This window comes from Aedes aegypti, chromosome 1 (assembly GCF_002204515.2).
Source record: "Aedes aegypti strain LVP_AGWG chromosome 1, AaegL5.0 Primary Assembly, whole genome shotgun sequence".
NCBI lineage: Eukaryota > Metazoa > Arthropoda > Insecta > Diptera > Culicidae > Aedes > Aedes aegypti.
Window position 1 is genome coordinate 161,976,812 of NC_035107.1, and position 22,024 is coordinate 161,998,835.

The window sequence follows — 22,024 nt, forward strand, 5'->3', positions numbered from 1 at the left end:
TTTCTAATCATCAGTTGAAATGGAACAGACCTTTATTCTCCAAACAAGGTTTTAGTGTCCCTCTGTATATACACATTTCGATAAAGACTTATTGTTTATTAAAAACAGCGTGAACACTATGAATATCGCTGACTTAATTCCGGTCGATCTTAGTAACGATCATGAGTACCCATCGAGCAGTAATTCTTCGCTGGACGTCGAAGTGGACAGTGGTAACGAACATCAGACACCGTCGATTAGTACTAAAGATGTAGAGCAGCGTTCTTCAAAAGAACAACAATTTGTGCCCTCTAGGGTAACCTGTACTGGAGCGACAATGAGCAGTGAGAAAATTCAGCCACGCGTTTTACGCTCTTCCAGTCGAACCCTGTACGCGAATTCAATTCCAGGAAACGTTTTAAGAATAACTCCACCAACCACGACACCCCCGGAAACATTACTACAAGTTGATTCAAATGTCGAAGCTTCATCGATTGTTACAATAGATTTTGCTAATGGAGAATGTACTGGCACTAGTGAACGAATTGAAGCCGTCGGGATCGGTAGCAAAGGATACTGTACGGATACTTTTACAAGTGCGAACGTTAGACCATTGGTGAGCGGATATGATCCTTCTAGTGCAGTGTTTCTCAAAAGTATTGGAAACGCAAATGTGTTAAATCAGTTTGATACCAGTGTTTGGAAAAAGCGAGCCCTCGAAATGGAAAAAGGTATTTATTGAGCCTATTATTTGGTGTAGGGTTTAATTAAGAGAAAAATACGTCACATTTATAAAAATATAATTCCCAGAGCCAAAATGAGGAGATCAAAAAATTAGTATCAGTTCCACTAACCTTTCGATCTCTTTATTTTGGCTCTGGGAATTATATGTTTATAAATGTTTGTCTTAAGTGAAGAGAAGTGCGAAGAGAATATATTAGAGCCGGGGTATTCCAAATCGATTGACTAAAAAAAATACAAACTTTTTATCGATCGCCTTGGATATTGCTCAAATTAGGATAAAACATTTTTGGGTCTCTTTGGGGGCTTAAAAGATGCCAATGTTAAAATTGTTCAGTTTTGGGACTAAAAACGTTTTTTTTTTTAACTTAACCATATGAAGAGTACTTATTAATTAGATTACAACAATATGCCACTAAAACTATTGAAAATTTTATTCGACATTTGCTCCAATAATTCAACATTGGATATTCTGTGTAATTCATAGGTACCAGGAAGGAGGAGCTGCTTAATCGTCTAACAAATTTTATGATTCCTCTGTAGAGCCCTTTTCCTGGTATTACAACGAACAGCTAGTCCATATTTACCCAGCATACAACATTGTCGACCTGAACATTTGTTTATAGTCCCTTGTAACTCTTATCGAGATATTAAAATAATGAGCTTCTTATTCAAATGGAGATATTATAACTTGTTTTTGGAACCATTAGAAAACAATTTTTATTTGTGCAAGAATGATAAGTTTCTGTTTCTGAAGTGAATTCCATCATCGCCATGGGCTTTGATATTCTAATTTCTTCATAGAAATTGCTTTCGAACTCTCGAGCAACTTGATTTTCAATTGAAATAATGAGACCTAAAGATAAAAAAAGACTTAGAGCCAGGGTCCAACTGTAATAATCGATATCTGGTCATAGGCCGAAAAACTTCAAGCCTAAGTACGTTTGGCCGAAGTTTGTTAGGCCAAATGGGTTATTAGGCCGAAGTTCGTTAGACCGAACCATTGGCCGAAACTTTCAAAACTTAACACGAACCGGATAATCTCGGCTTAACATGCTCGTAACGTATTTCGGCTAAATGACACAGTACCAAAACAGGATCGTCAGTACGTTAAAATTGACTTCACTTTCTTTTTTTAAAGACTGATCAAGACGATTATATGGTCGGCGTTAAGTCAGAGGGGACCAAGTACAAAACTTGGGAAAATTGGATTATTCTCTCATTAGATGCGAAATTACCTTACCTCCGTTTCACTTTGACCAGATTTGATGAATGCTGTAAACTGCGAGAGGTGTATTACAAACAGAGAGGTGTGTAACAGTGCGCATCGTACCTTCGTGCTGTGCGTACACGAATTCTCTCTGCTCTTGGAAGTTTTCTTAAAAACTACCTAAAGCAATAAAACAGTACTTTTCAGTGCTACAAAAACAGTACTTTTCAGTGCTAAAATTAAAAACGGTACTTTTCAGTGCTACTAAAACAGTACTTTTCAGTACTATTTTTTCTACTATTGATCCCTTTACGATCCTTGTTTGGACCCGTGCCTTCGATTTTTCGTTGGACCCGTTGGCGAAAGCTAGCGGTGGTAATCCTTCTTGGACACCGTCTTGGGAAAAAACCTTTCGAAGGTCACGTCTTCTTTCGTTTATTAATTAAACATGGTATCAACAACAAACAAAAGAAAGGGTGAATCTCTGAATTCACTACTTTCTTCCAAAAAAGTGGGTTTTAAAACTGTCACTACACGTGGCAAGAATGGAAGAAAGGACGCTTCCCCGGAATGCGAACTTTCTTCCAAGGGTGAAATGAATAATTGTATCGAAATGAGCAATCAGTTCGATGCTCTAGACAAATTTTCCGAACACCAAATCGAAGCAGCCTCTAGCCCAGGCTCTTTGATTCAAGTGAGGAAGCAAAGAGTGCCGCCTATCGTGGTCAGTTGTTCCGAATTTGGGGGATTTAGGCAGGAGATCTTGAACTCCATTAGGGGAATCAAGGTTTCCTTCCAAATCGCAAAGAAAGGAGACTGTCGCGTTTTGCCGGAAACTCTTAAAGATCGTGAGCTTCTTCTCAAACATCTTGAAGAGAAGAAGCACAATTTTTTTACTTATGACGACAAAACTGAACGTTTGTTCAAAGTTGTCTTGAAAGGTCTCTCAAGTGACTATAAATCACCTGAAGAGATCAAAAATGGAATAAATGATTTACTTGGATTTTCCCCAGTCCAAGTAATCATTATGAAAAAGAGAACCCAATCTGGCATTGTTCGGAAAGGGCTTTCTCAAAAATTTTATTTAGTTCACTTTAACAAAAAAGAACTAAATAATATTAAAGCTTTAGAAAAAGCAAAACTTTTGTTTGATGTCCGTGTGACATGGGAACATTTCCAGAAACCTGGAGGAAATTACCAGAACCCCACTCAGTGCCGTCGGTGCCAAAAGTGGGGTCATGGTACAAAAAATTGTCGCATGGATGCTAAATGCATGATTTGCGGAGGTTCTTCTCACGCCAAAGACGTCTGTCCAGTGAAGGAAGATACCACGAAATTCATATGTTGTAATTGCGGGGCTAACCATAAGTCCAATTTTTGGAATTGTCCTTCACGCAAAAAGGTCATTGAGGCTCGTGCCAGGCAGATGAAAGATAATATCCGTTACGATAACGGTCGTTTCCGGAATTTGCCTGGTAGAGTATCGAACAATGCTCATTTTTCAGTTAACGATCGCTTGATCATGAATCATACCCATCAGGAAGATCATAATCATGCTCATTCACAAACTAATTTTAATCCGTCGGGTAGCCGTTCGAATTTTTCTATTTCGAATGTATCTACCCACGGTAAATCCTTTGCCGATATCGTAGCAGGAAATTCGAATTCCCCTGTTCGATCCATGGGTACCCATTCTACTTGTTTCAAATCAAATGGAAAAAACCCTACCGCCACAGGTAACTCCGCTTCTTCGTCTACCGGAAATTCCAATGGGAAATCACATGACATGTCTGCCTCTGATTTTAATTTTCTAACTGAACAATTGAATCTAATGATTGATGCAATGTTCAAAGCCACCACTATGACTGAAGCAGTCCAAGTAGGTGTAAAATTTACAAATCAAATTGTTATTGGATTACGTTTTTCTAATGGATCCAAATAATAATTTAAATATTTTAAATTGGAATGCTCGTTCTCTGAATGGTAAAGAGGACGAGCTGTTTAATTTTCTTACGGTTAATAACGTGCATATAGCAGTTATTACCGAAACGTATTTAAAACCTGGATCTAAACTCAAAAGAGATCCTAACTTTTTTGTTTATCGTAATGATCGACTTGATGGGGCGTGTGGGGTAGTTGCAATCATCATTCATAGGCGTATAAAACATCAACTGTTTTCGTCATTTGAAACTAAAGTTTTTGAAACTTTAGGTGTTTCTGTTGAAACACAGTTTGGTAAATATACTTTCATAGCTGCCTATTTGCCTTTTCAATGCTCTGGGCAGCAAGTTAATTTGCTCCAAACTGACTTGCGTAAATTGACTCGCAATAAGTCAAAATTTTTTGTCATTGGTGACTTTAATGCCAAACATCGGTCATGGAATAATTCTCAAAGTAATTCCAACGGCAGAATTTTATTTGATGAGTGCTCTTCAGGATATTTCTCAATTCAATACCCTGATAGCCCCACAAGTTTTTCCTCTTCTAGAAATCCATCTACGATTGATTAACCGACTCTAGTCATCTTTGTAGCCAACTGATTACTCATGCTGATTTTGATTCTGATCATGTCCCTGTTACATTTCAAATATCCCAAGAAGCGATTCTCAAACCTATCAGCTCCACTTTCAATTATTTACGAGCCGACTGGAATATATATAAAACGTATGTTGACTCCAATCTTGATGTTAACATTTCTTTAGAAACTAAACTTGATATTGACAATGCTCTTGAAACTTTAACAAATTCCATTGTTGAAGCCCGGAGCATTGCAATTCCAAAATGTGAAGTAAAATTTGAATCCGTGATTATAGACGATGATCTTAAACTCTTGATCCGTCTTAAAAATGTGAGGAGAAGGCAATTTCAACGCTCTCGCGATCCTGCTATGAAAATTATATGGCAGGATTTGCAGAAAGAAATCAAGAAACGTTTTGCTCAATTAAGAAACAAAAAATTTGAAAATAAGATTTCTCAATTGGACCCTGGCTCTAAGCCCTTTTGGAAATTATCGAAAATCTTGAAAAAACCTCAGAAGCCAATACCGGCATTGAAAGAGGAAAACAAATTATTACTAACTAATTGCGAAAAAGCTCAAAAACTTGCTATGCAGTTTGAAAGTGCGCACAATTTTAATTTAGGACTTACTAGTCCAATTGAAAATGAAGTTACTCAGGAGTTCGAAAATATTCTCAATCAAGAGAACGTTTTCGAAAATGCCTGGGAGACTGATTTGGAAGAAGTGAGAACTATTATTAAAAAATTCAAAAACATGAAAGCTCCTGGAGATGATGGAATTTTCTACATCCTCATCAAGAAACTTCCAGAAAGTAGCTTATCATTTTTAGTTGATATATTTAAAAAATGTTTTCAATTAGCATATATTCTTGACAAATGGAAAAATGCTAAGGTTGTTCCAATTTTAAAACCAGACAAAAATCCTGCAGAAGCTTCTAGCTATCGTCCAATCAGTTTGCTTTCTTCCATCAGTAAACTTTTTGAAAAGGTTATTTTGAACAGAATGATGGCCCACATCAACGAAAATTCAATTTTTGCCAATGAACAGTTCGGATTCCGCCATGGACATTCGACCACTCATCAACTTTTACGTGTAACAAATTTGATCCGTTCCAACAAATCTGAAGGCTATTCTACTGGTCTTGCTCTTCTAGACATAGAAAAAGCATTCGACAGTGTTTGGCATGAAGGTTTGATTGTAAAATTAAAAAACTTTAATTTTCCAACATACATTGTTAGAATAATTCAAAGTTATCTGTCAAATCGTACACTTCAGGTTAATTATCAGAACTCCAGATCTGAAAGACTTCCTGTAAGAGCTGGTGTTCCTCAAGGCAGCATTTTGGGACCAATATTATACAATATTTTCACATCTGACTTACCTGAGCTACCTCAGGGATGTCAAAAATCTTTGTTTGCGGATGACACAGGCCTCTCCGCCAAAGGACGAAGCCTGCGTGTCATCTGTAGTCGATTGCAAAAAAGTTTGGATATTTTTTCTTCATACTTGCAAAAATGGAAGATTTCTCCTAATGCTTCCAAAACTCAACTAATAATATTCCCACATAAACCAAAAGCTCTTTATTTGAAACCTTCAAGTAGACATGTTGTCACGATGAGAGGGGTTCCAATAAATTGGTCAGATGAAGTTAAGTATCTAGGGCTCATGCTAGATAAGAATTTAACTTTCAAAAATCACATTGAGGGCATTCAAGCCAAATGTAATAAATATGTAAAATGTCTCTATCCCCTTATTAATAGAAAATCAAAACTTTGTCTTAAGAACAAGCTGTTGATATTCAAACAAATTTTCAGGCCAGCCATGTTGTATGCTGTACCAATATGGACTAGCTGTTGTAATACCAGGAAGAAAGCTCTGCAGAGAATTCAAAATAAAATTTTGAAAATGATTCTGAGGCTTCCTCCCTGGTATAGTACCAATGAGTTACATAGAATATCCAATGTTGAAACATTGGAACAAATGTCAAATACAATCATTAATAATTTCAGGCAAAAATCGTTACAATCTTCTATTGCCACGATTAATGCGTTATATGTTTAGGTTAAGTTAGGTTAAGTATATTAAAAACTTTTTTTTCTCTCTTATAAGCAGGTGAAATCAACTCACCTGTAAAAAAAAACTGAACTGCTACGGCAAATGAAATGTAATATGTTGTTAACAAAATGTTAATTAAATCTTAAATTTGTTTTACCAAATTAGGATGATAGTGTTGTCAAATAACACAGAACACCTAGATATAAGAAATGAATGTAATGTTTGGAATGATACTAATAAAGAAATAAAAAAAAAAAAAAAGAGAGAGGTGTAACAATTTTTTTTTGGATGATCAATAAAATTCGATAAAAGTGTGCAGTCAGAAAGGACCAAGTGCTTATTACCATAACAGCGAAAATGATCAGCGCGCTGAGGAATGTGAGGAAATGAAAAACATTTCAAGAGATTTGTCAAATTTTTCGACATCGAATGATTCTTCTACTTACCCATCAATGGAAATTTATAAATGTTACTCAATTCGATGCATTTGATTTTGATTTTTGACCATTTACCATATTTGGATGGGTGGTCAGAAATTGCAACAGTTTCTGTGCAGACAGAGTGGACCAAGTGTTGAAAAGCACTAAACTGATTGATTATGGCATTTTTTGCGTCAATTTCAGAGACCGATAGTCCGTTTATAATAGTTCTATGGTTTATGTATGGGGTCATGCACAAATTACGTCACGCTCCGAGGGGGGGGAGGTGGTCAAGCCAAGCGTGACAAGCCTTACAAAAATTTTGGAGGACTCATACAAAAAACGTGGAGGGAGGGGGTAAACAAAGTTGAAATTTAACGTGACATAATTTGTGTACCATCCCTATGGAATGTGCTAGACCCTGCTTATTAGACCAGTATATTTTGGTCGGTATTCAAGATTTTCACTTGGTCCACTCTGACTGAACACATATTTGAATATTTATGGTCTTCAATGCAATGACCCTGCAATACCTTAATATTAAAGCTATCGTAATGTCACTGATTTCGGTATTGACGATATGGATTATTGAAGAATTTACGATACTAGTGTTGAAAGGTCTTGATAATCTGCTTATCCTAGAGATATGCACCCAGTTTGATTTAGTTAAATTGACCGTTGATTGAGTAGTGCATTGAAAGTGCAATCCGAATTCAGATACAGTTTTTTCGATGTTTTGCGTTCAGAAAGTTTTGTGCCAACACTTTTTCAAATTCAGACGGATGTTGCTAAAACAGGGTCTTCAGAACGAGAACGATTATAAGTTCTAATTCCCTGAAGAAGGTGTAATAAACACCGAAACGTTGGAAGCAAGAAAAATAATAATCGTTTGATTGCTTTGGTGACTGCGAAGCCGAAAAATTCCCCAGTGAACTTCTAATTTGGTATTTGACGGTTTGTACCGTAATTTCGGGTGAAATTGATCGTTTTTCACTGTTTTCCAAGTCTGCTTTCTATAATGTTTCCTAGGTGGAACAACTGAATGCAGAAAAAAAAAAGTATGACAGTGTGCCTCATTGGTTCACATACCGAAATTTCCATACTGATTTGATATTAGTGCTGAAAATTGTCTCCAAAATGAAAAATCAGGGGATCCCATTTCGGGGTGAAACTTGTCAAAACGATTATTGTTAGTTATGAAAACTAACTTTACTTAGAGAAACTTAAAAGTAGATGGAGTACCGTGTACCTTTTAATTCCGCTCCTAAATGCTTATCTTTGACAGATACGCGTATTTCGACTACCACTTGCAGTCTTCTTCAGTGTCAGTTACTCGTATCCACTGAAGAAATCGTCGCATCTCTCTACCTTAAATACTAACACCAGATAAGTACCTACACAATCAATCTACCTAGAAAATAAAAATTACAGGAGTATACCTGCCATGTCTTGGTCAAAAATTGAAAAGGGATAATAATAACTATACTTATCCCTAACTATCTACCTATGTACTCAAGCTCGTTTATATTTCTTAGGTACAAACTTAAACAGCCTTGACTGTCCGTTTCCTTGATCCCTATTAAGAAGTAGTGAAGGCTTTTGTTTGTAAATTTCTAGACTTTCAGCGACGTCTAGTTTCCAAGATGAAGATACGCTTCGTACGATGTCTATGTTATCGCTTGTCATTTGATGTCCATCCTGGAAAACATGTTCAGCCACTTTTGATTTAAAATCATACGCTAATCCCTTTTCTAATTCCTTGCCCGCTTTTTTCACCTCAGCATTACTTACTTACTTATTTGGCTTTACATCAATTATCTTGATAAAGCCTCGCCAACAATATTTCGCCAATTCCCTCGGTTCATGGCCGCTTCTCTCCATCCTCGACTGTGACCCATGCTCTCCAGGTCCTGGTGTACCTGATCAATCCACCTAGCTCGCTGCGCCCCACGCCTTCTTGTTCCGACCGGATTCGTGGCGAACACCATCTTTACAGGGTTGTTGTCCGGCATTCTTGCAACATGCCCTGCCCAGCGTATCCTTCCAGCTTTAGCTACCTTCACGATACTGGGTTCGCCGTAGAGTTGAGCGAGCTCGTGGTTCATCCTTCGCCGCCACACGCCGTTCTCCTGCACGCCGCCGAAGATCGTCCTTAGCACTCGGCGTTCGAAAACCCCAAGAGCTTGCAAGTCCTCCTCGAGCATAGTCCACGCCTCATGCCCATAGAGGACTACCGGTCTTATGAGCGTTTTGTACATCGTGCATTTGGTGCGGGGGTGAATCTTGCTTGACCGCAGTTTCTTCTGGAGCCCATAGTAGGCAAGACTTCCGCTGATGATGCGCCTTCGTATTTCCCGACTAACATTGTTGTCAGCCGTCAACAAGGATCCGAGGTAGACGAACTCGTCCACCACCTCGAAGGTATCCCCGTCTATCGTAACACTGCTTCCTAGGCGGGTCCTGTCGCGCTCAGTTCCGCCAACCAGCATGTACTTTGTTTTCGACGCATTCACCATTAGCCCGACTCTTGTTGCTTCGCGTTTCAGGCGGGTGAACAAATCTGCCACCGTTTCAAATTTTCTCCCAATAATATCCATGTCGTCCGCGAAGCAAACAAATTGTCCGGATCTCGTGAAAATCGTGCCTCGACTGTTAAGTCCGGCTCTCCGCATGACACCTTCAAGCGCAATATTGAACAACAGGCACGAAAGTCCATCGCCCTGTCGTAGTCCCCGCCGAGACTCGAACGAACTGGAGTGTTCGCCCGAGATCTTCACGCAGTTTTGCACACCGTCCATCGTTGCTCTGATCAATCTTGTGAGCTTCCCGGGAAAGCTGTTCTCGTCCATGATTTTCCATAGCTCTATGCGGTCGATACTATCGTATGCCGCCTTGAAATCGATGAACAAATGGTGCGTAGGGACCTGGTACTCACGGCATTTCTGGAGGATTTGCCGCACGGAAAAGATCTGGTCCGTTGTCGAGCGGCCGTCGATGAAACCTGCTTGATAACTTCCCACGAACTCGTTTGCTATAGGTGATAGACGACGGAAGAGAATCTGGGATAGCACTTTATAGGCGGCGTTTAGGATGGTGATTGCACGATAATTTTCACACTCCAGTTTGTCGCCCTTTTTGTAGATAGGGCATATAACGCCTTGCTTCCACTCCTCCGGTAGCTGTTCCGTTTCCCAGATTCTGACTATCAGCCGATGCAGACAAGCGGCCAACCTGTCCGGGCCCATCTTGATGAGTTCGGCTCCGATACCATCCTTGCCAGCGGCTTTGTTGTTCTTGAGCTGTTGAATGGCATCCTTAACTTCCCCCATCGTGGGAGCTGGTTGATTTCCGCTATCCGCTGTGCTGACGTAGCCATCGCCTTCGCTGTCCTGACCTTCTGTGCCTGTGTTCTCTGCGCCATTCAGGTGTTCATCGTAGTGCTGCTTCCACCTTTCGATCACCTCGCGTCCGTCCGTCAAGATGCTCCCATCCTTATCCCGGCACATCTCAGCTCGCGGCACGAAGCCTTTGCGGGATGTGTTGAGCTTCTGATAGAACTTCCGCGTTTCTTGAGAACGGTACAGCAACTCCATCTCTTGGCATTCCACCTCTTCCAGGCGGCGCTTTTTGTCCCGGAATAGGCGGGTTTGCTGTTTCCGCTTCAGTCTGTATCGTTCCACGTTTTGCCGCGTACCATGCTGCAGCATTGCAGCCCGCGCTGCATTCTTCTCCTCTAAAACCTCCTGGCACTCCTCGTCGAACCAATCGTTTCTTGAGCTCCGTTCCACATATCCGACAACGCTTTCGGCAGCGTCGTTAATGGCTGCTTTGACTGTCCTCCAGCAGTCCTCAAGAGGGGCCCTATCGAGCTCGCCCTCGTCCGGCAAAGCTGCCTCAAGATGCTGCGCGTACGCATTGGCGACATCCGGTTGTTTCAGCCGCTCGAGATTGTACCGGGGCGGGCGTCGGTACCGTACATTGTTGATGACGGATAGTTTTGGGCGCAGTTTCACCATCACCAGGTAGTGGTCGGAGTCAATGTTGGCGCCACGATAGGTTCTGACGTCGGTTATGTCGGAGAAGTGCCGTCCATCGATCAAAACGTGGTCGATTTGCGATTCTGTCTGCTGAGGTGATCTCCAGGTGTACCGATACGGGAGGCTGTGCTGGAAATAGGTGCTACGAATGGCCATGTTCTTGGAGGCGGCAAAATCTATCAGTCGTAGGCCGTTCTCGTTCGTCAGCCGGTGGGCGCTGAACTTTCCAATCGTCGGTCTGAACTCCTCCTCCTGGCCAACCTGAGCATTAAAATCTCCTATGATGATCTTGACGTCGTGGCTTGGGCAGCGGTCGTACTCGCGTTCGAGCTGCGCGTAAAATGCGTCCTTGTCATCATCAGTGCTTCCAGAGTGTGGGCTATGCACGTTGATTATGCTGAAGTTAAAGAATCGGCCTTTGATTCTTAACTTGCACATTCGTTCATTGATCGGCCACCACCCGATCACGCGCCTTTGCATATCACCCATCACTATAAAAGCTGTTCCCAGCTCGCGTGTGTTGCCGCAGCTCTGGTAGATGGTATGATTACCTCTAAACGTTCGCACCAATGCTCCTGTCCAGCACACCTCCTGCAGCGCTACGATGTCGAAACCACGGGTCTTCAGTACATTGGAGAGTATGCGAGTACTTCCAATGAAGTTGAGAGATTTGCAGTTCCACGTACCGAGTTTCCAATCGCTAGTCCATTTTCGTCGCTGTGGTCTTTGCCGATTGTTCCGGTCCGTATTCTCTCGTTGACGTTCCTGTGCTGATGTGTTTTTACGGCTGGCTCGCAGGGCCTAACACCAACCCCCTAGATTTCCGGAGGACCATTCCCCCTAAATGTTCGGAGGGCCATAGTGCGCAGTTTAGCTTAGAGTCCTTCTCTGGCACTCGGACGATGATCAGCCGCCCCTGACATGGGGAACAGACGCTGTTGTGAGCCGCTCCTAACGTGGAGTACAGACGCTCCAGGTTTGCAAAAGCAAACCCCCCCTTCCCTGTCAGCATACGACCAAAGTTCCCACCGGGGGTTGGTTACCCGATCTTCCCCAAGGTTACTCGTACCCCGGCCAGTACCACGAGGAGGTAGGGATAGGAGTTGCTGGGCAAGAGGCTAAGGACCGCACAAAGGGGTCTATTTTATTCCTGCAGGTACGCGAGGTACCAATGGTACGCCATGCCCAGCCATTTACCGCGCCACACCTCAGCATTATGTTCTTTGAATCTTATTTCTAGAGTTCGTTTTGTTTGTCCTATGTAGATTTTATTGCAATGGGGGCATGGAATTTTATATACTCCTGCTCTATTCAGTTTATCAATTTTATCCTTTGTTGATCCTAATCTAGATTTAAGCTGACTACTCCTACTGCTGAAAACCAAATCTACTCCATATTTTCGAAATTTCTTAGCCAAAGGCTGTGTAATCTTGCTATCAAAATTCACCGCTATCTTTTTTTAAATCCTCTTTTTCGGCAGTAAGGGTTGTCATACTTTTCCTATATGTATCCCTTGCCCTCTTATCTACTACTGCTTGTATTGTACTATTCCTATATCCGTTAAGCCTAGCCGTCTCAAAGATATAATCCAGTTCTTTTGATTTTCCAGTTTCACTTAAAGGAAGGGTTTGCATTCTATGTATCATATGATGAAAAGCCGCCATTTTATGTTGATAAGTGTGGTTGGAAGTACTCGGAATAACTCGCATAGTATTAGTTGGTTTCCGGTAAATTTCAAATTCAAAGTGAGACGATTCCCTAGTAATTAGCAAATCCAAAAAAAGGTAGTTTATTATCCTTTTCCTCTTCATGAGTAAATTTTATATCTTTGTGGATACTGTTAATTGCTTCTAAAATTTTTGGCAAATAATCCTTTTTGATAATGCTAAACACATCATCTACATATCTCCACCACCGCTGTGGTAACAAATCTTTCTTTTTCAAAATGCTTTCAAAATTGGCCATAAACAACTCGCTCAAAAACGGAGACAATGGATTACCCAGTTTCACTTAAAGGAAGGGTTTGCATTCTATGTATCATATAATGAAAAGCCGCCATTTTATGTTGATAAGTGTGGTTGGAAGTACTCGGAATAACTCGCATAGTATTAGTTGGTTTCAGGTAAATTTCAAATTCAAAGTGAGACGATTCCCTAGTAATTAGCAAATCCAAAAAAAGGTAGTTTATTATCCTTTTCCTCTTCATGAGTAAATTTTATATCTTTGTGGATACTGTTAATTGCTTCTAAAATTTTTGGCAAATAATCCTTTTTGATAATGCTAAACACATCATCTACATATCTCCACCACCGCTGTGGTAACAAATCTTTCTTTTTCAAAATGCTTTCAAAATTGGCCATAAACAACTCGCTCAAAAACGGAGACAATGGATTACCCATAGGTGCACCTTTTGTCTGTTTATAAAAATTACCACGGAAGCTAAAATAGTTCTCTTCCATACAAAGTCGGGATAATTTGATATAATACCGAACTTTGTTTTTCCAATTTGACTCATTGTATTGGTTAAGTAGCCATTCTTCCAAAAGGTTTATGGCTTCTTTAACTGGCACACTAGGAAATAATGCTTTAACATCAAAAGAAACCATAATTTCATCATCTTGAATATACCCAGAAGCCTGAAGTTGGCTTGCAAACTCCTGAGTATTGTTAACTGAACGGCTTTCAAAAGGTTTGGGCATGGATTGGAATTCCTTAACCAGCCACTTTGCAAGTTTGTGTGTAGGAGACCCTTCTGCTGATATAATTTCTCTCATTTCATTGCCAGGTTTGTGAATTTTTGGCAATCCTTTAATTCTTGGTAGAACTGGATTAGAAACTTTGAGGCGGCCAGTGTTATCTCCAAGAAGTGGCTTACATTCTTTTAAAGTTTTTTCTACATGTCTCACCATTGTGGGAAGTGGATCGACTCTAAAATGCCTATAGGGACCAGTGGTTATTTTTTCGTTCATTTGATTATCATAATCATCTTTATCCAAAATAACCACTGCATTGCCCTTGTCAGCTTTTACATAGTATACCGACTTATCTCGAAGTTCACTCAAAACTTTATCCTCATCACTATTTTGACCTCTTAATTGAAATTTGTTTTCTTTTAATGACTCTTCAGTGTCATTCTGTGTTTCTGTTCAATATTTGGTTTTGTGGCAACCGCATATGCTAATCCCTTATTGAGAAGTGTCAATTGTTCTTCTGAGAACTGCAGCGTCGAACGATTGACCACAAATCCTTCAATAGAATGGACTTTCGGCAATGCTGTTACCACTTTGTTGTGCTGCTTATTCTTTAAGATTGCTAATTTTTTGAGTGAATATCTTTCTTTCTACGTGCTTCGCACTCTTCTGCTTGTATCACCTTGGTAATTATAAACAGACAAAAGGTGCACCTATGGGTAAACCATTGTCTCCGTTTTTGAGCGAGTTGTTTATGGCCAATTTTGAAAGCATTTTGAAAAAGAAAGATTTGTTACCACAGCGGTAACAGGAATAGAGCAGGAGTATATAAAATTTCATGCCCCCATTGCAATAAAATCTATATAGGACAAACAAAACGAACTCTAGAAATAAGATTCAAAGAACATATTGCTGAGGTGAAAAAAGCGGGCAAGGAATTAGAAAAGGGATTAGCGTATGATTTTAAATCAAAAGTGGCTGAACATGTTTTCCAGGATGGACATCAAATGACAAGCGATAACATAGACATCGTACGAAGCGTATCTTCATCTTGGAAACTAGACGTCGCTGAAAGTCTAGAAATTTACAAACAAAAGCCTTCACTACTTCTTAATAGGGATCAAGGAAACGGACAGTCAAGGCTGTTTAAGTTTGTACCTAAGAAATATAAACGAGCTTGAATACATAGGTAGATAGTTAGGGATAAGTATAGTTATTATTATCCCTTTTCAATTTTCGACCAAGACATGGCAGGTATACTCCTGTAATTTTTTTTTTCCTAGGTAGATTGATGGTGTAGGTACTTATCTGGTGTTAGTATTTAAGGTAGAGAGATGCGACGATTTCTTCAGTGGATACGAGTAACTGACACTGAAGAAGACTGCAAGTGGTAGTCGAAATACGCGTAGATAAGATAAGCATTTAGGAGCGGAATGAATGCTCAGAGGATTCGAACATTCATTAAACTTTACTTACTTAATTAGGACCCACTGAATCCAAATATGCTGCTAAATTCTTAACAATGCAAGATTTATGCAAATAAAAAAAAATTAAATTAAAAAAAATACTGAAAACGCCTAATTGTAGGCAATTTTCGAAAGAATCTTCTGATATCTATCAAAAATACAATCATTTCAACAATATGAGCCAATTTACAAATTTCGATGATAAAATCTGTTTTGTGAATATATTTCAAGCATCCTTACAAACTTTCAGGTTTGCACCATGTCCAAATCTTTGTTTAAAACTGGAAGTTTATAGATGTCTGCCAATACCACACCGAACACGATTATGGATTACTACATTATTTTCATAGAAATAAACATCGCAACATACAATTGGGACATAGTTAAGACAAACAACGTTTATTTGCTACAGGTTGCATGGATTTTTGTGGTAAGAAATAATATCGTGTGACACGGTGATCAATTTTGCTGTTCCGATCACGGTATTTACGGTACCCCATTCATAGTAAGGCAAGGGACCCTACAGCTTCTCCCCCGCAACATTCGTTCACATAAAATCAATCGAAACTTATTTCTAAAATTACAATATTGAATTTCACAAATTACAATACTTTTCTTTTTATTTTTTTTTTTGCATGAGTAGAAACATTTTCATCGATTCATTTTGGATACATAGGTCTCGACTGTCCTGTCCTTTCAGTCGATTTGAACGGCGTACTTTACGAGAGTGACAAGTTCGAATGCCGAATTTGATTTACGTGAACCATTTTTACATTTCCGTCAATGTTAATTAAATAAGTTAATGGACTGAGATTATGTTAAATGACCTCAGGTATCCAACGAACGATTTCTTTAAAATGATTCCGATAAAATATCTTCTCGCCTACGGTACACTTTTTGCACGATTGTAGAGCACGATTGGGACTAGTTGAAGGTACGCATTTAGATGAAATCACGTTTTTAATTAGATTGTTAAATGTTCAATTGCGGGCGACAAGATGGAGATTTTGAAACCTTAACACCATTCACACTAAGAACAATAATTGTCTGAATTATTCTGAATTGAAGGGAGGACCGTTGTCACTGACAGACAACTTCTTCTGCAATCCCGGTCAACCAGTCAGTGATTTTCGATAGCGATCGATTCGTTTTGAATCGTTGGCGATCGTCATCGTTGGTCAAAGATCTATAAAGAAATTGGAAGGCAGGGTAATCGGGATGCCGAAGTAGGCAAAAAAGGATTCAATTTGCTCAATTACTTGCAGACCGTTGCTTGTCTTGGTAAATTCTTTGGAGAGGACGTTCACACCTTAACCACGATGATTCTGATTATTCACGTGGAACTGATTGCCGTTGCTGGCAAACAACGCACTGCTCAAATCCAGAATTGTGCTTAAATCCAGAAATTGCTATCTATAGCTACGCTCACATATACTAAACACAGTTTCAGCAAAAAAAGTCTGTTAATATCTGATAGCTCTATAGAATTAATTTTGCATTTCATTAAGACAAAATTAATGTTAGTTGATCCTTTAGAAACAGTAAGCGTAGTAAAAAATATTTTCGGTTGGAAACGTTCAACTCTTTTACTACCACGAGGGAGAGTAGTGTGTGATCCTTTGACCGTGACGCTTGCTCCTGCGGGGGCGGGTGAAGCGGTCGGACAGGATCAATCTTGTTACGCGCGCAGTGCAGTGGGGGGAAGAAAAGTGGCGTGATCCGCGAGATAATTTAGTAGTGTGTGATCCTTTGACCGTGACGCTTGCTCCTGCGGGGGCGGGTGAAGCGGTCAGACAGGATCAATCTTGTTACGCGCGCAGTGCAGTGGGGGGAAGAAAAGTGGCGTGATCCGCGAGATAATTTAGTAGTGTGTGATCCTTTGACCGTGACGCTTGCTCCTGCGGGGGCGGGTGAAGCGGTCGGACAGGATCAATCTTGTTACGCGCGCAGTGCAGTGGGGGGAAGAAAAGTGGCGTGATCCGCGAGATAATTTAGTAGTGTGTGATCCTTTGACCGTGACGCTTGCTCCTGCGGGGGCGGGTGAAGCGGTCAGACAGGATCAATCTTGTTACGCGCGCAGTGCAGTGGGGGGAAGAAAAGTGGCGTGATCCGCGAGATAATTTAGTAGTGTGTGATCCTTTGACCGTGACGCTTGCTCCTGCGGGGGCGGGTGAAGCGGTCAGACAGGATCAATCTTGTTACGCGCGCAGTGCAGTGAGGGGAAGAAAAGTGGCGTGATCCGCGAGATAATTTAGTAGTGTGTGATCCTTTGACCGTGACGCTTGCTCCTGCGGGGGCGGGTGAAGCGGTCGGACAGGATCAATCTTGTTACGCGCGCAGTGCAGTGGGGGGAAGAAAAGTGGCGTGATCCGCGAGATAATTTAGTAGTGTGTGATCCTTTGACCGTGACGCTTGCTCCTGCGGGGGCGGGTGAAGCGGTCAGACAGGATCAATCTTGTTACGCGCGCAGTGCAGTGGGGGGAAGAAAAGTGGCGTGATCCGCGAGATAATTTAGTAGTGTGTGATCCTTTGACCGTGACGCTTGCTCCTGCGGGGGCGGGTGAAGCAAACATGTTATGCGCGCAGTGCAGTGAAAAAGTGTATAGTATTTGGCGGTAAGCTCAGTGTGGCGACGGAAAAAAAGAGCATTACATCCAGGTAAAATCGTTCATTATTATTATTTACTCACCTATTACCATTTGAAACTAAATACGTGCCAGGGTCGAAAATTTAATTTTCGATTCGGGAAGTGTAAAAACATTTCATATATCCATTTGATATCTGGGTGTTTTTATGCGGGGCTTACTGTATATGAAAATGACCTCAGAATGTGTGTGTATTTACTGCCATTCTTGAAATGGGTCGTTGGAATTTCAGTAGAGCTATCACCTTTCATCTCCCGGGTTAAAATTGTCTGCAGATATAAAGATATCGAAGGGTATCAAATATACTTGCATACAGTTTTCTTCCATAAAAGCACTGCCGGTCAGTGGGAGATGGATTGTATACACACACACACACACACACACACTCTTTTACTACCACGAGGGAGAAAAGTTAGTTCAGAAAAAGTTAAAAGTCAAAATTTGACAATGCGTCGTTTTCTAAGCGATTTTCAAAATTTTTGCGGCAATGGAATTAAACACTATTCGAGATCAATATCAATTTAAAATGTATTTGTGGGCTTCGTGGCCGTGCGGTTAGTGTCGTCAGGCAGTGATCGCATCGGGTCATGGGGTGTGGGTTCGATTCCCGCGTCAGCCATAGACACTTTTCGTAAGGAATGTTTCTCGGCAGTGCCACTGGAGCATGATTGTCCGTTGTCTAGTGTTAAGTTACAGTCTGTGCCCGTGTCTATAAAAAAAAATATAGTACAGTTAACTCTCCCTTACTCGATATTCACTATCTCGATATCGAGTTAGAGAACCATAGCAAAAGTTGGTATTCATGGCTAACTCGATGGTCCGCAGTTGCACTGGTTTTGTGTTCTGTAACTCGATACCTCCCTAACTCGATTGTCCCTTCAATATCGAGTTAGGGAGAGTTGACTGTATACCCAAAGTTTTTCAACAAAAGATACTTTTTAGTAATATCTGGTATAGATTTATAGTACAAATTAAGCTACTGTCCTCAAAAAAGGACGCTGGGCGTTAACGGGTTAATGACAGCAGACCTTAAGCTTCCGGGTATGACTACTCTTTCGTCAAAGTAGACAACACCATGAGATTTAAGAATAAGTTTAACCTTGGCATTTTTCCATTTGGCAGGAAAATATGCCAACTGAAAACATTTGTTAAATATATAAACCTAAAATGATAAGCTACTTTCTGGTATTTTCTTGATGAGGTTGTAAAAAATTCCATCATCGCCAAGGGCTTTCATATATTTGATTGTTTTTCAATAATAGCTCTCACTTCTGCCAAATCAGTCTCCCAGGAATTTTCGAAAACGTTCTCTAGATTGAGAATATTTTCGAAGTCCTGAGACACTTTATTTTCTATTGGTCAAGTAAATCCTAAATTAAAATTGTGCGAGCTTTCAATCTGCATAGCAAGTTTTTGAGCTTTTTCGCAATTAGTTAGAATCAATTTGTTTTCCTTTTTTAATGCTGGTATTGGCTTCTGAGTTTTGAATAATTTCCAAAATGGCTTAGAGCCAGAGTCGAATTGCGAAATTTTATTTTCAATATAATTGTTTCTCAATTGAGAAAATGTGTTGCAGATCCTGCCAAATATTTTTTATATCAAGATCGCAAGTGCGTTGAAAACGCCTTCTCACGTTTTTATGACGGATCAAGAGTTTAAAATCATCGTTTATAATCACGGATTTAAATTTTACTTCACATTTAGGTATTGCAATGCCCCTTGCTTCAACAATGGAATTTGTTAAAGTTTCGAAAGCGGTTTATGGACAAAAGGTCGAAAAACAAAAGGTCGAAAGGACAAAAGGTTGAAAGACAAAAGGTCGAGAGGACAAAAGGTCGAAAATGATTTGCTTGGTGGGAAATTTTTCCTTCTTTGAAAAAAAGATTTTCGACCTTTTGTCCCTTCATTTTTGTTCTTCGACCTTTTGTCCTTTCGACCTTTTGTCCTTTCGACTTTTTGTCATAAATTCTTCGAAAGCATTGTCAATATAAAGTTTTGTTTGCAAAGAATTGCTGACATCAAGATTACTATCGATGTATGTTTCATATGGATTCCAATCGGCTCGTGAATAATTGAAAGTGAAGCTAATAGGAGATTGAGAATCGGGGGGTTTCTAGAAGAGGAAAAATTGAATTTTTGCGAATTATTCCATGACCGATGCTTGGCATTAAAGTCACCAATGACAAAAAAGTTTGAAGCAAATCAACTTGCTGCCCAGGTATCAGGTATCAGAAGGCCGGCTCCAAAGGCACGTTCCCCACCAGTTGGGAGATTTGTGCCATCGCCATATTTGAGCCTATTTCATCATCTACCCGATGGGAGAGGAAAGGGAAGGGAAACATGGGAGGAAATAGGAATGGAGTCCCTTGAAGAGGGAAGATCGCATAAGCGAAATGAGAGCATGTAGCTCCATACCACAATGGGTTCGAACAGCGCCCTAAAAAGGGCACTGCAAAACGCATGAGCGTAAAGAGAGCCTATAGCTCATTACCACAGCGGGTTAAGAATAACAGAATGTCCTGAAGATTCAGGCTTCTGAATTCAGTTTCACTTTATAAGTGTTTACCAAGTAATTGGAATAGCATTTGTGAAAAAACTGGACAGTTACATATCAGGTGATACGAAGTTCCATAATCGGAGTCACAACTATCACACACAAATGAGTCAGCACGCTGAATATTTGCCATGTGATAGTTGAGTCGGCAGTGGCCTGTCAACGCTCTGACCAAGAGACTGCAATTCTGCTTTGACAGATTTGTTAAATACTTCGCCACCCTTGGAGATGGCTCAGTAATGTACAATTTTGTTTGACGACATGACTCCAAACTATTCCAATATTGCTTGTGCTGAGTTGCCGCCCAAGAGTTTATCTGAAGCTTCACCCAGCACTTCGAAATTGGAATAGCCGGCTCAGGGCCAATGAAGTCATGTGATGCTCCATCGCGAGCCAGCTCATCAGCCAATTCATTTCCAGCGATGGTAAAATGGCCAGGTACCCATACAAGGTTTACAGAGTTGACTGAATTCAGTTCCTCAATTTGAGTTCGACATGCGATAACAAGCTGCGACCTTGAGTTGGCCGAAGCGAGAGCTTTTATAGCAGCCTGACTATCTGAACAGAAGTATTTGACTTTACCCATTACGCGCTGTTGAGGTGCTGATTGCACTCCACACATAAGTGCAAATATTTCCGCCTGAAAAACGGTGCAGTTTCTACCAAGTGAGTAAAACTGATTCAGCCTTAGCTCACGAGAATATACTCCTGCACCAGCTCTACCTTCAAGAAGGGAGCCATCAGTGTAACATACTATATTGTTTGATATACTTCTTTCCAAATAGCCAGACGTCCACTCTTCCCGTGAAGGGAATTGTGTGGTAAATGTCCTGTAAGGAAAGTGGAGCAAGGACAATTTTGTCCCAATTCACCAGAAGTGGAAACAACGAAGTGTGTGTAGATCTACTATTCACTGGATTTTTCTCCAGTAGATCCAGTACCCATAAACGGTAAGAGCAAGAAATTGCTTCTTGTTTAAGATATATGTGTAGTGGCACAACGTCGAAAAGAGCCTCGAGCGCTGCCTAGGAGTCGTAGAGAACGCACCAGACATCGCCATCAAGCACATCCTTTGGAGATGGCCCAATTTTGATTGGATTGTTCCCACTTCGCCCTTTTGCCACCACACAAGACATCCATATGCCAATATAGGTCGAACAACTGTTGTGTAAATCCATTATATATCAAATGAGGGGGTATGAGGCCCCAAGTTTTACCAAAGGTTCGCCGGCATTGACCGAAGGCCATGCAAGCTTTTTTGACTCTGAAATCAATGTGAGGTGTCCATGAAAGTTTGGAATCTAGAATGACTCCGACATACTTTACTTGATCAGTCACATTAATCTCAGTGCCAAAAAGACTTAAAGGTCGAATTCCATCGCGGTTTCGTCTTTCCGCAAAAAGAACAATAGATGTTTTATTCGGGTTAACCGAAAGGCCATATTGGCGACACCAACTCTCGACTACCTGAAGAGCACTTTGCATCAGGTCGAATAGGGTGCATATGCACATACCAACTATCAGAGCTAGATAGTCGTCGGCAAATCCATAAGTTGGAAAACCGCAATTATTGAGTTGCCTCAATAGCGTATCTGCTACGAGATTCCACAAAAGTGGTGACAAGACTCCCCCTTGGGGGCATCCGCAAACACTCAATTTTCGAATCGCTGCTTGACTCAATGTCGAGAAGAGATGTCGGTTTTTGAGCAT

At 40.6% G+C, this 22,024-nt stretch overlaps 1 protein-coding gene across 2 annotated transcripts in view; it reads left to right on the plus strand.

Annotated features, from left to right (window-relative positions):
- The window catches only part of LOC5578695, a 26,489-nt gene continuing 4,465 nt past the window's right edge, over positions 1–22,024 (plus strand). The window contains exons 1-2 of one of the 2 annotated variants that reach the window (XM_021852815.1): positions 1–323; positions 390–710. In XM_021852815.1, coding sequence (XP_021708507.1) covers positions 119–323; positions 390–710 — 526 coding nt within the window. In that variant the 5' untranslated portion in view covers positions 1–118. Of the gene's footprint in view, positions 711–22,024 lie in introns of both variants that reach the window. The other variant, XM_001657044.2, reaches the window with a different exon arrangement.